Source organism: Oreochromis aureus, linkage group 16 (assembly GCF_013358895.1).
Source record: "Oreochromis aureus strain Israel breed Guangdong linkage group 16, ZZ_aureus, whole genome shotgun sequence".
Classification (NCBI taxonomy): domain Eukaryota; kingdom Metazoa; phylum Chordata; class Actinopteri; order Cichliformes; family Cichlidae; genus Oreochromis; species Oreochromis aureus.
The window spans coordinates 19,110,958-19,125,263 of record NC_052957.1 but is presented as its reverse complement, the minus strand read 5'-3'; the positions used below and the strand labels follow the sequence as shown (position 1 = coordinate 19,125,263).

Here is a 14,306-nt window from a genome sequence, read left to right as displayed (position 1 = left end):
ACCTTTGTCAACATACTTCTCTTTGCTGAGGGGTGTTGTGACATTTGGTGTCACTCAGTTACAATGGTCAAAAAAGTCTATATTAAAAGAAAAACATAAAAGAAAAATTAAAATGAAATACAAATATTTTAATTCAGTCATCAATTTTAGTTGTTTGTGGTTTGAATGCTGCAGAACCAGCGATTCATTTTAAGATTGGAGGAATATAAACATAATTCTTTTAGTTTGGGGGGTTTATTTTGGACAAAATAAGAAACAAAACAGTAATATTTATTAAGGTCAATATACCTCAAATTTAGAGCTTCAACCTATTAATGTATGTAAATAAAAACCATGAATATATGCCTGACATTAGAGCAGGGGTGGACATTCGTTTTTTGTCATCACATTTTTTATTCTTATTTCATAAGTCAAGATGGGCCTTTGTCTTGAGAACAAGACAAAGGCTAACCCTAACCCTAACCCTATCGTACTTTTGATAGCATTAATATTTCCTTGGTTCAAGATGAACACATTTCTCACTATATTTTTTGCAGTCTCTCCTACAGAAGTGAACAGTTCAGTGGACTGAGAGGACTCATCTGAGTGTGTGACAGAAGCCAACTCAAATTTTAATTTCAGCACTCAGGACATTTTTTGAAGTTCACTGTTCTGAAAGAGTTGGGCTTTGAGCAGATCAACTGATTAAACCACTAAACCACTCTCCCCCTATCTGATTTACAGTTCTGTAGCAGAGTTGGGTGTGGAGTAAAGTGTTTTGATCTGCATCAAAACATTTGCTCATCTGCTGGGACACTGAGTCCTGCTGGAGTCCGTCACCCACTGGGAATTGGTCTGACTTACTACCACCAATGCAGAACAACCCTGCCACTGTGGCTGTACAGTAATCAAGTGGCACATAATAATGGCCACATACCTAGCATTGTCAAAGCAACCCACACAAGAAACCCCAGTGAAAACTGCATTGTTCCTCTTGAATCTGACATTCAAAATTCAAAAGATGGACTCTGCAGTACTCTGGCACCAAATTTCCCAGAGAGGCTGCAGAGTGTGATAGTTCTAATAATTTCTCTTGTTTTGGTTTTCACATAGCTGGCTCTTGTGAAGCATTTTGTGATTTTATATCTTGATAGATTGCTATATAAATACAGTTTTACTTACTACATTACCTACCTATGGCACCTGCAGCAGTGGGCAAGAGCGTAGGTCCATGCTGTTCCTTCAGGATATTTTAGAGGGGGCCCCGTGATCAAAAGTCTCAAACCTGATAATCCTCAGTGTGAAGCATCTAACACATACGGAAGGAAACTCGGTCAGCTCTATGTGCACATGGCATCAGGTGAGGTCAGCTTGGACTGAGCTGTGCAGTTTGTCCAAATCTTTTTTGAAATTGTTTGATTTTTTTGCTGCTGTTGTGTCATTCAGATGTTTCTCTGTTTTATTTTCTTGTGTTCTTCTATCAAAGGAGAACAAAAGAAAGAGACACAGAGACTTGAACATCTAGAATTGGACTCTCCCTCTTTAGGAATTCGCCTAATGCCCAAATGAGAGGTTAGACTTTGTTGGAGAGCAGTTACTTTAAAGTAGTGGTTAAGTTACCCTATGGCCAAATTAAAGCGTGCATGAGTGATGCACCACCCAGTACATTACAACCAGTTCAACCACTTGATGTATGGAAAGTATCTTAGCTTGTGGTTCTTTCCAAATAACAAATGTGTCTCACTTGCTTTCCTACCTCAGATCTCGTCAGTAATGATGGGAAGTCTTTTCTCTTTTCAGAGAGCCGGCTCTTGTGGCACGACTCCCAAAGAAGTTCCAGCTCTTTTGGCTCCCAAATGGCTTTCGCTCATGACATATCACTGCTTGTCAGTACATGAAAGTTTTTGAATGTTTTACAGACAGGAGATGCATGATGTTTAAGTACTGTCTGAGTCATCTGTTTGAGTAATATATTATCTATATTTAAGCTTTTGCTGTGTTGTGTCATTCAGATGTGATTCTGTTTTCTTTTCTTTGGACTTTTATCAAAGAAAACAAATAAAAACCTGAAAATCTACACACAAAAAATGACTCTCCCTATGGAGGTATTCCAGCAATGCCCAGATAAAAAGTTAGAAATCCACTACTTGTCCTAGCCTGTCAAAGGTTCTTTTTATAGTCATAGTTAATCCCATTTATTTTTGTACCTTTGAGCAAGGTTCGAATGCAAACTATAAATTGAATAGAATTGATTCACCTTTGAATAGCACTGCATGCAGAGAGTTTAATTAGCCATATATTATGAAGAGGAAGTTCACCTGAGTTACAGGTCTTCCGGTTGTAAAACTAGATGGTCTGTTCACAGACCTGCAGCTTGATTGTCATTTTCCTGAGAACACCCGAATTGGTGGGTCTGCTACTGGCGCCTGAACCATGATTTTCTTTCTCAGTCTTTATGCTGGTGCAGTGGGGCCTGGGTTAGGCAACAGGCAATTCCTGGGTGACAAAAGCACTGATTTTGTTAATGTTCCCTAACCTTCGCTCTTTAATGTTTTGAATTGTTGTTTGTATATATTGTTTATTGTTTATTTCTTCTTTTCTGGCTGATATGTTGTGTGTTTTGCATTGCTGCGTTTGAGAGAATCCATCGACCAGAACCAAATTTCTGGTATGCGTTTCCACATATACTTGGCCATAAATTTGATTCTGATTCTGTGCATTTGACACCACCAAATGGTCCACATAGTCTGGTAGCAGTTTAAAGGACACTACCCACCATCTCATCAGAAGCATGTCTTATCTCACCCTACCAGTAGAGAGTGAGAGTTAAAACTAGAGAAATAAAACCAGTCAGTCTTGTTGGGGGTTGTCGTGTTGCCTCTCCAGTGCAATTGTTGCCACTTTTATTTTAACCAAAGCAGGTGAAGTGGATTAACAGTGGTTCATGCTTCCTAACTGGACAGATTGATATGTCTGAAGTTTGGCTGACTTTCTGTTATACACTATTCTTCAGTCCCTTTCTTTTATTTATTTATTTGGTCTGAAACAGTGTATTTTCATCTGAATGAGTAATGATGAGTGATGGGAAATGTTTAGTAATATGAATGAACTGAAAAGTTTCACATGATCTATTACATTCTATTACATTTAGGGATTTTTTGTTTTGTTTTATTTAAATGTTAAACATCGTGTAGAGGGGAAAGCAGTGCTGGAAACAGAGAGAAAGTAAATCTATGACTATGTTGTACTGTAATTTGAATACATTAGTACCCCCTCCCTAACTTTTTAAAACAAAACTAAATAAAATGATAGAAAGCCTGTACAATAATATGTAGCGAGTGTGTGATCTGTGCACCGACTGAAGGGTGGTCTAACCCCTGAGGTTGAAGAAAGAAGAGCGGAGAATCACCTGACTGGAAGACACTGGTAGCTGCAGCAATAAAATAAAGGTTAAAAGCTCCTCGGACAGAGGTTCTAGTCTGAGTACATTTGAGGGTATAAGGTGGCACCAAGATGGGGGTGGGAAACTGGAGCACCAAAATAAAGCTGTGGGAGAACTGGGGATTGAGGGGAATCATCTACTGTTGTTGTTGTAATCATAGTTTTTCTTGCATCTGAACTGCGCGAACACAGAGGTCATCTCACATATGGTTCACCCGTTAAAAGGGGACAAAGGACCTCAGGGGTAAGAAGAAATGAACCCTGCGACACTGGATTGCAGGGTGTAAAGGGGGAATGTGGGATTATAACATTACCTTATGCCATGTTATACCCCTAATTAAAGATTGTGAAGTATTATGTAGTTTTAGTTTGCATTATTCTCCTGAATTAGAAGAAGGTGATAACTATTACATTTGTTGAACTGATTTGCATTACATTAGACTGCTGATTTATTGTGAATGAATGAGATTGTTTTATGATGTTTTATGATACTGCTGAGTTATAAGAATACTGTTTTCAAAGAGTCATGATCTTATTTGTCTGATTAGAAGAGAGCAGAATACACTGGAGATGTTTTCTGCCCCATCCAAGCAGGAGCAGATAAACAGGGAGCCAAGGTCATAGCTTAGGCGCTGTGTTAGAGAAAGAATGTCAATGTTTAGGCTTTTATGACTAGGTGGGGGACACTAGAGGCTATAAGAGTTTGAGCAATGCTCCACCATTTTGAGATCTTATGCTGTCTGCGTGCAGTGTTCATCTCCCACACATGTGTTCATTAAAATCATCGTTTGACTTGACCCGGCCGGACCAGTGTTGTTATTGTGGTTTTCCTCTTGTATCCATCTCCAATACTTTGAACCCGTAACACAAGTAAAAATGTGCAACCAAAGAGGAATAATTCACAAGCCAAAATCCTGTGATGGGAAAAAAAAAAAAAAAAAAAAAAAGAATACAGCTGGCCCTTTTTTTCATAAAAACAAAGTTGTGAGGTCTGTGGTCCAAAGTAATTAAAACTCAAAGGTTCAGGGATCCCAAACAAAGTCATACTGTTAAAGCAACGGGGAGGGTGGAGGTGGAGGAGCGGGCCAAAGTTCAAATGACTAACAGTTCTAAATAAGTCGAAACTTTGATAACATTTAAAATGACAATGGAAAGTGTGACACACCACCCAAGTGTGCAAATTATTGATATAGCCTACAGTGTTTGGTGATTTCTCACTTGAGTCTAGAAGTGATTCTAAATTTCAGCCAGTAACTGACTGCAAATGATTTTCACCCAAATATTAAACACAATTCTTGTTTTAAAAATTGCTCAGTTACTTTAAGACTCTGAAAGTGAGGCACTTTGTAAAAATGTATTTGGATGCTTCTCGTGGCTTTTTCAAGTGAACTTAAACACTTTTCATCTGGACAGGTGTAATCCCAAAGAAGAAGAATAATTAATTTCTTTTTCTTGTATTCTTGTTTAAATTAAACACTTGTTAACAGTGTTAATTTAAGACATACTTAGTGGTGTGGATGAGCATTTTGTAACAGGCATAGCCTGTTTTTTTTTTCGTCACCAGCTTTAAGGAGGTTGAAAATCTTCGTCGCTGACTCTTAATTGAATATTTATGTTGATGCCACTAACAGGCATCATAAAACTTGTCTTTAACAAAACTGTACCGGAATATAAAGTGATCAAAAAGCACAATCAAAGAGGAATGATCATCAAGGAAAAACTTCTGGGATGCAAAACAATAAAACATTTTAAAGCAAATTTCTTCATTCTGTGATCCAAACCAAATAAAGGGCAAAGGACCATATAATTGCAACCCACTTTTCTTTTTCTTGTACCTTCCTTGTTTTTTTACAACCTGTTCCTCTCTGACTCCACCTTCCATAAGTTTCGGATCTCACTCGCAGCTCAGACTTGAAGCTTCCAAAGGTCATCACTTTAGAAACGTGTTTCTAACTTGTTAACTGAACTCAACCCTGGTGTGCATGGGTAGCTGCTCGCAGGAAAAAGAAAAGCAAATGGGTGGACTTGTTTGCGTTTTCGAGAGCAGTTATTTCAGGAAAAATTGAAATGGGTCGTTTCTTTTTGGCACCTTGCCTGGTGCTGCTGGCTGTGCTCCTGCTGGGCAGCGGTGCTGACGGTATGTAGAAAGATGTTTTCTTTATTCACGCATGCTGCACTACAACACCGCTCATATAACTACAGTCATAGATCAAACGGCAAAAGCTAAGAAAGATGCGGTATTTGTAGAAACAGATTCATGTGTCAATCTCAGTCGGCGTGTGCGAAACAGTCTGTGCGAGTCTATTCAGATTTACGTAACGTAAAAAGAACAGACGTGTGCACCTTAGAACACACACGCATCAACACTACATATGAGCGAGCGGAGGGATGTTTGGAGTTGTTGTTTGGATGTTTGGAGGAGGAGTTGACCGTCCGATTGGGGTCTGGGATGTGGGGCTTTCCTGCTACTGGGGAGTCGGGGGCGATCTCCTTGTCTCCACTCCAGGGAAAAGTTAACACCTCCTTGGTCTAGGTGCAGTTTCCCCCTCTAGGGGAAAGGGTACCTGGACCTGGGGTTTAGAGTATGTTTGAGGAGTGTGATTGTATGTACAGATGCCCTGCAGGTACTTACAGATCATCGTACTCATTTAGTAACTTCCTAAGCAGAATAGATTATTCCAACATACTCACTGGATTTCAATATCCCTGAGCACATGAGAAATGTGTATTCCCAGACTAGGTGGCAGTAGTTCCTGGAGGTTGCAGTCTCTTGCTGGGTGGAATTGGTTACAAATTAGGTGCTGCACCAAAAACTAAGTGTTTGGTTGAGAGCAGATTGCCACCATTGTCTGTATTTTTCCATGTTTGTCTGTGAATGCTACTACTAGCTGAGCAGTAGTACATCTTGAAAAAGCGTGATGCAAACCAAAATTAAAGCCACGGTGTTCAGTCAGTAGCTGGAGCATAAAATATAATACAGCTGACCCATTTTTTTTTTTTTTTTCCACTACATGGTTTTTGATTGTCTGTCCATACAGTGTGAGGTTGAGTCCAGTTTGTCATAAACACCATCAAGTGTTCTTGTAACACATAATGATTAACGCCTTGCATCAAAAAAACAAAAAAGAGAACAGGAGGTCAGATACAAGTTAACTTATACTTTCGTGTTTAATCCTGTAAACCTTATTGGGCACTCTATTTCAACTTTTTCAGTTCCCATCATTAATACTTCTTCATTTACTTTACAGCTCAGCAGGTGATTGGTGGAAGCGTGACAGTGGTTCAAGGAGATACAGCTATCTTACCTTGCAAACTCAGACTCACTGACACCACGGAAGACTTGACACAGATTACCTGGCAGAAGAGGACCAGAGAAAAACCCAGTAATGACAATTTTATCACTGTTGGACCAAGTCAAGAACCACGGTTTGTCAGGGGACGTGATGATCGATTTAAATATATCGGGAATTTTAATGACAAAAATGGAACTCTCCAGTTATCCAATGTTGCCCTGAAGGATGAAGGCAGCTACACGTGCATCTTCACCTTGTTTCCCGGTGGAACTAAGAAGACTGAAATACCTCTAAAAGTGACTGGTATGGTAGAAAAAAACACAACTTTTATTTAGAATAATTCTCTTTGCGCGTGTGTTTGAAACAGTGACTTTCACCATGTTGCTCGCATATTAAGTAATTGTGTGCTGTAACTCTCCTAGTAGGGCTGGGCTATATCATACCGTTCACGGTAATACCGGTGTAATTTTGGGCAACGATAGGAAAATAAAATATCGTGATAGAATATGGGTAAAACGCGCATGCACAGTGCCTATGTTTACATACGGACATGGCAGCGACGCAAAATGAGAAGAGCGAAAGTGGATCGTTAAATGAAACATGAACCAGAATTGGTTTGTAAAAATGCTGCAACTTCAGTGGTGTGGAACTGGTTTAGCTTTCGTCCGTCAGATAGGCTACACAACAAAGCGCTATTTTTGGTAGAGCATGCTAGCGTGCCATCGTTATTACTGTGTTGTTTGGAAAATACGGCACACTTAAAATCAATCCTTTGATTTTTCTGAAAATCGACAGTGCCCCTTATAATCCCGTGTGCCTTATGTATGTAATTCTGGTTGTGTTTACTGACCTCGAAATGATGTTATGTGGTACACGGCGCTCGAAAATCTGTCAAATGTTTTAGTACGACTTTGCTAAGCTACGAACCCGCACCGCTTGATGGATTGTCGGAGCATTACGGCTACCGTAGGCAGGAGCCTCGCGGAGTGATACGTACTCCTCTTCAACATAGTATTACCATATTGTGTGTGTATTACCTCTTTTTAAGTTTTGTGGATATTATACATGGTTATGCTCAGGATATGTCGGCCAATTTCCACTGGAAATGCCTTTTGGTTAAACTGTCAGCAAGGAATTTGCACTGTTACATTTTTATATAACTTTAATGCACATTAAAAAACAGCTGCTTTTTTAAGTGAAAATACATTGATGGGGTTTTTTGCACTAATAAAGTTGTGGAGTTGTAAAGTATTTTGTCTAGTGTCAATTATATCGTCAGTTATATTGTTATCGCAAATTTTCAAATGTATATCGTGATAAATATTTTTGGTCATATCGCCCTGCTCTATCTCCTAGTGCCTCCTTTCACAAACGTCAAGGACAATCTTCCCACTTTGGGTACAGAAGAGGTTTTATTTGCTACCTGCACGGCTGCTGGCTCCAGGCCTCCTGCTGAGGTGAGGTGGCTCACTGGTGATTTGGAAAAAAAAGTGAGGACGACAACAAACTCCATCCAGTATGACAACGGTACCACTACCACAGTCAGCTCTCTGTTTGGTGTTCCTACAAGCGAGATTAATGGTCACCAGGTCCAGTGTGTCATCAGCGGTGACTTCCTGACTAAAGAAATAAGTCTGCCCTTCACCATACAGGTTTACTGTGAGTATCAGCTGCTCATGTAGTTTATTATTTGTCTTCTTTTGTGTCACTGTTGATTTAACAATTTTAATGATTTGATCAGATTTTTGTTTAAAACTGTCGTGTATGATACAAGACAAGTTAGAATTATTATCTGAATGTTATGTTGTTCTATTTTAAAAAGGCACGCAGACACACCACCCAGCATTATACTCAGCTGTTTAATTACTAAACTGTAGAAAGTCTGCAAACACAGCTTGGATAATTTCTCTATACTGGTTACTCATTTTTATCTAGCCATGCACATATTTAATGATAAAACACTTTAAAAACAATTGAAAAGCAAAGTCTGATCATTCAGTGCTTTTTATAATACTCTAAATCATTTTTTGTTAGACAGTAACCCTCACTTACGTACTTTCTGCAACAGAAACATAAAATATTTAAAGTTGTTCTTCTTCAGGATTTTTTTACTTGCCACATCATCTTTGATCTCATGACTTTCCTTTGAGTAAAGGGTCAATTGTCAAAATGTCGAGCAGAAATAGACATTTCAGACATTTTTTGGAAGTGGGGAAAAATCTAAATGAAAACAAATTGCTCTCACAAGGATAATTTGATAATGAGGAAGAGATTTGTTGGGTCAAACCATAAGACAAAAATAACTGAGGCTATTTTGAAAGAGAAAGCTCATTCAGTAGCTTTGCTTAGTGATGTGGTACATTTGTGGTGTTATGTTTCCCTTAAAAGGCAAAACTTGGTGTGCATAGTTGAAAGTGACTGCTGGCTAGTGACCACTTGGAATGTTTGATGGGGTTTTTTAATCCTGTGAAACAGCACAGCGGTTAGCATGTTTTTTGTCGGTGCTTTGATTGATATAAATCTTATCAACAACAGAGAGTATGACCCATGCACTCCACTGCACCAGCCACCCATGCACATATCCACACCCCCCTTTGTGTGCATCCACAAAGTAGTGTAAATCAGTAGCAGTGTCAGAATGCAACAAGAAAAAATGTTTCTCTGAATGAAATTGAAAGTAAACAAAAATTCACCAAAATGTACTTTATGTAACATTATAGGATTTAAACACGTGTGAAATGTTATTTCTTTATTTCAGGATTAAATCTGTTCTTGTTTTCTCTTTTTGCAGTCTCTCCCACAGAAGTGAACATCAGACTGATTTCAGAGGACACATTTGAGTGTGTGGCAGCAGCCAACCCAAGAGCTAAATATAACTGGAGCAGGTAAATTAATTTGCAGAATGGTTTAACCAAAACATTTCAGTACTCTGGGTTGTTTTTTGTTTTGTTTTTTAGTTTATCTTAATTATACTGTGTTCAAGATGTGGTTCAAAAGAGTTTAAACTGCACCCTCAGAGTTTGATTTATGTTCTTTGACACAAAAAATAAACCCTGAGACAGAGGTATTGTGTCACGATCTGAGGAGACAGACCGTGCGGTGGAGTGTGTGGTGGACCCAGGTGCGAACACAAGAGAGTAGACCGGAGCAAACTGGAACTGAAAGCGAGCCTTTGTTATGGCTGATGACTGGTCTCAAAAGAGACCGACAAGAATGAGGGCAGCACAAGAGCAGTAACTAAACAGAAATCTAAACTAGGAACAAACTATGGTAAGGCTATGGCTGAGGATACAAAAGGCTGGGCATGGAAACACGGAGGGTGGGAACACAGACGACGCGACACAGACTGCATGAAACACAGATACTCACGCCGATCACTTAAGAGTACTAATCAGTTGGCACCAGATAACCTTCCACAGGACACCTGATCATTTCTCAAGGCACAGCTATGTGCCACGGCACAGTTGTTGGGAAACACTGGCCTAGGCCAGCAGTCCCCACCCTCTTTTGTGCCACGGACCGTTATATGTGTGACATTATTTTCACGGACTGGCCTTTCAGGTGTCGCGGATAAATACCTCAAAGTAAAACCAATACCGGTACCAAAAAAAAGAAGATTTTTCAGAACTCACGGGAAAAGAAACAGGGAAACAGAGTTAACGATAAATACGATAAAAATAAGATAACAAAAACTGCTAAAAACCCTCAAAACCATAAATTTTACACCAGAGCCTCAACTCTTGCGGCCTGGTACTAAACGACTGATGCACCGGTACCAGTTCGTGACCCGGGAGTTGTGGACAGCTGGCCTAGACTAGAGCACATAGACAACCTTACTTTGGAACACATACTCAGCTCATAAGCTGAGTGTGAAGTAAGCAGTCTTTGCCAAGTCCAACACTCACTCGGAATGGATTTGACTTACTACTAGCAAAATGGACCAGCTCTTACTACAGTTGTACAAGGACCAAATAACAATGGGAGCGTAATGATAGACCATAAATATCGAATTCCTGGATTACTTTTCACAGGATCACCGCCCTGAACCTCCACCCACCATTGAAGAGGTAATTCAACTAAGTGCCCAACGGCATCCAAAGACAGCATCCTCAACCACAGCCCAATACTGCACCCAATATCTATGATGCCTCCATGGGTGGTGAGCACTTAGGAGGGGAAGGCCAATGTTCTCAGTGGTATTAGGATATGTTGTAGTTAAAATTTACCATAAAAGGATATCTTCCTTTATAAAGTATTTATTTTACTGAAATTGCCAAGTCTTATTGCATTGATCCACATGCACAAAATAAACTTGTTAACATAATGTTTGACTTTAACGTTTTAGCTCAATGTAGCTCAATTATTTCGAATTAGGACTAATCTCGCTTTAACCATTTTTTACTGCGCAATTAGAAAAAGTAACCTTGGCAGAACCCCTCTCATGCACTTTAAGATTTCTGAAAGTTAGGAAGTAAAGTTTCAAACTTTTCTTCTCCAATTAATTGAAAAAACACTGACATCACAAAAAAACCAAGCAAAATAAAGTGTATCAATAAAGATGATAGATTACAATGAATATATAAAATATATATAAAAACATGTTTAAAAAAATACTGACATAGGTTTAGATCGAAATTCTAAACTTTTCAATCTAAAGAGAAAAATTTCAAACAGAGAGCTCAAGGGTGAAATTGCTACTTTGAATCTGTAAGAAAATTAAGAAAATACAATAGACTTAATGGTTACAACTTAATGAGAACGCAAAAGCTTTTAAAAGGGAAAGGCGTCAGTGTGTGATCATGACTTTCCTGTTCAAAGGGTTTGTGTGAGTATGTTCGATGTCATGAGGCGCACTCTCTGCGGCTTTGGAACAGGAAACAGCAGGAAAGTTGGTATGTGACTGTGGAAACAACTCCCTATATGTTGGGTTTCTGAGTTCTGACTCCCTCCACACTCTCCCTTCAGGTAAAACAAGACAAAGGTTAATTCACTTTTTTACTGACAACAGACAAAGACAACTTCACATGGCAAGGTGGAGTTTATTGACTGTGTTACTCAACAGTCCAGCCTTGATTGAAGCGCATCCACTCAGTTAAGTAGTAAGCCCATGATGAGGATGATTAGCATCAGGTGCCAGGTGAGTGTGATCACCTGGCAGATATGGCTGACTTCAGGGAGGGAAAACTTTCCAGGCCCGGTGTTGCACGAAAGCATGAACACCGCCATACGCACACAGAAGAAAATGAGGGACCGGGAACAGACAACAAAACTTAAAAAACCCCAGATATGATAGGTCGACTAGCGAGGACTGGCAAACCATGACACTACAACTGCATAAACTATTATCTCTTTGCTTGACCAGAGACACACAAGTACAAAGTAATTTCATCTCTCTTTCCTATATTTGTGCTGGTATGAGGGCTGTTATATTCATTCTTTTGCAGTGGTTTTATTCAGTAACTCTCAAACAATCAGTTTGGTTTTGAGGCTCTTGTTTATTTCTTCACAACAACCTGATATTTTATTACATAAAGACTTAGTGTTTCTGTTCTGGGTTTAATATAAATGGAACGTGATTGATACTGTTTTGATGTATTGAGCAATTCGCAGCATCTGTGAATTTGAGATCTGAAGATTTCATTTTAGATTCATATAACATTGGTGATACTGCTTAATGCTTTCATGTTAGAACGATTGATGCATTCCTTTTATGTGTGTGTGGGAATGCAGAGATATTGCCCATATACATGCCCATTAAGGTTGGATCGACTTAACTATTGTCATTTTATACACATACCAAAAGTGAGCAAAGTTTGTTTATCTTTGTAATACCTCTGCGTCATGCTGGTTTTAGTTATTGTTTAAAAATGGTCAATGATCAACCTGAGTGTAGGAACGCTTTATCAACTCTTTATCAATCTGTGGTATGCAACTTAACAAAAGTTAAGCCACTGCTATGCTTTCTTATTCTGCAGAAACCATACTCACAGTCAAAGCGCTGTATGCTTTATATGGCGTGTAACATCTGGTCTGATAACCCTTTTCTTATTAATGCAGTCCTCACAAGGGTGGCTATCTCCAATACTACAGGGCATTATAATTATTATATAAATTATACTAAATTAAAGCTAGTCTGCAAGCTACCTCCTGCAGAAAGAAATACTTTTAGTCAGTTTCCATAATCATAAAGTGGTCTAATATTTTTTAATTTTTCTTTTAATAGTTCAGAAAATTCACCTTAAATGCCCTGGTGTGTTTTATCAGACAAGCTTCACATGCACCCAAATCTTTCATCTTCTTGTTTTATTACAAATATGCTCAGCATGCACCCTCCCTACCTGCAGACACACACATGCGCACACAAACGTATTGCCTGCTTGATTATAAAATGTAAAACATTTGTAAAGAAGCACAAATGGCCTTTAATGGAAGGCTTTCAGGTGGTGAAGAGGGGCAAGGAAAGTGGACTTTTTTTTAGAACACAAAGAAGACAATGTACACTGTGACAAGGGTTGAGCAGGGTTTAAATACACTGCCGAAAAAAAATACACTTGTGGTGGATAAACTGTACTGATGGACTGGATGGATTGGGACTAAAGGATGGCACATTGTTTGAAGGATATGAAAATCAAGCTGACTGAGCTGGGCTGAATTCAATGACACTCTAAAACTTAAGTGAAAAACTGAAATGTTATAGCAGCAACTCAAAATGGAACTCAGTAGTTCAACAGCCCCGCACATGTTTGTATGCATACCAGACAATATCATGGGGTACTCCTTTTTTTGCTAGGCCCCCTTTCTTTTACAAGAAAATCTTCTCTCCCCCCGGCACAAACACATCCTCCAACCATACACACACATATTTTGTTTTGAAAGTCCATTGCAGTTTATTTCACACTTCAAATCTTTTGTAAACAATAAAAAACAAATAAAAGTAAACTGCAGTAAATTAAAGGTTGCAATAAAATAAACCACAAAACAAACCCTCTTTATGGTGTAATTATTTTACATTTAGTTGTTTTTTTTGTTTTGTTATTTTCCTGTGTAAGAATATTCAACACTGCTATCAACGCATTGTTCAAAAAATGTCTCTGTGCAAAATGAGTTTAAAAACATAAATGACTGTGGGATGCTGTTTGTCCGTGATTTGAACTGGGGCAACAAATTGTGGCAGGATCAGCCTGATATTATTTGTGTCCCATTGTAACTTTACTGTATAAAGAGCTAACAACTAAAAATCAAGAATGTGGGATACTGTTTGTCTGTGATTAGGACAGCTCAGTGCGTGCTCCCGACGCAGGGGAAATAAATTTTGCTGGGTACACCTACCTCAGCACCACTGTTGTGCAGGTGAAGCCAAAGGCCAAGATATGGAAACATATTTTCATAATATTTTCTAGTCTTTGGTTTTGGAAACATATTTGGCAATGCTTTATCCTCTGCTTTGCGTTTGTGTGGGAACCCCATCAAAAACCTGTGCATTATGCTAGCAGTGTCAAAGCATTCTTTGTTTTGTTTTTTTTATTTATACCGTCCACTGGCCTATCTCCTAAACATCACCTTACATCCAGACATATCATCATCATCAGGTAT

The 14,306-nt window shown here is 38.9% G+C and overlaps 1 protein-coding gene across 2 annotated transcripts in view; it reads left to right on the top strand.

The window, feature by feature from the left end:
• Window positions 1–14,306, top strand: part of LOC116320566 (poliovirus receptor-like) — a 60,322-nt gene that overhangs the window by 39,915 nt on the left and 6,101 nt on the right. The window contains exons 1-4 of one of the 2 annotated variants that reach the window (XM_039599844.1): window positions 5,290–5,557; window positions 6,669–7,016; window positions 8,070–8,372; window positions 9,505–9,598. In XM_039599844.1, coding sequence (XP_039455778.1) covers window positions 5,488–5,557; window positions 6,669–7,016; window positions 8,070–8,372; window positions 9,505–9,598 — 815 coding nt within the window. In that variant the 5' untranslated portion in view covers window positions 5,290–5,487. Of the gene's footprint in view, window positions 1–5,289; window positions 5,558–6,668; window positions 7,017–8,069; window positions 8,373–9,504; window positions 9,599–14,306 lie in introns of those variants that run through there. The other variant, XM_039599843.1, reaches the window with a different exon arrangement.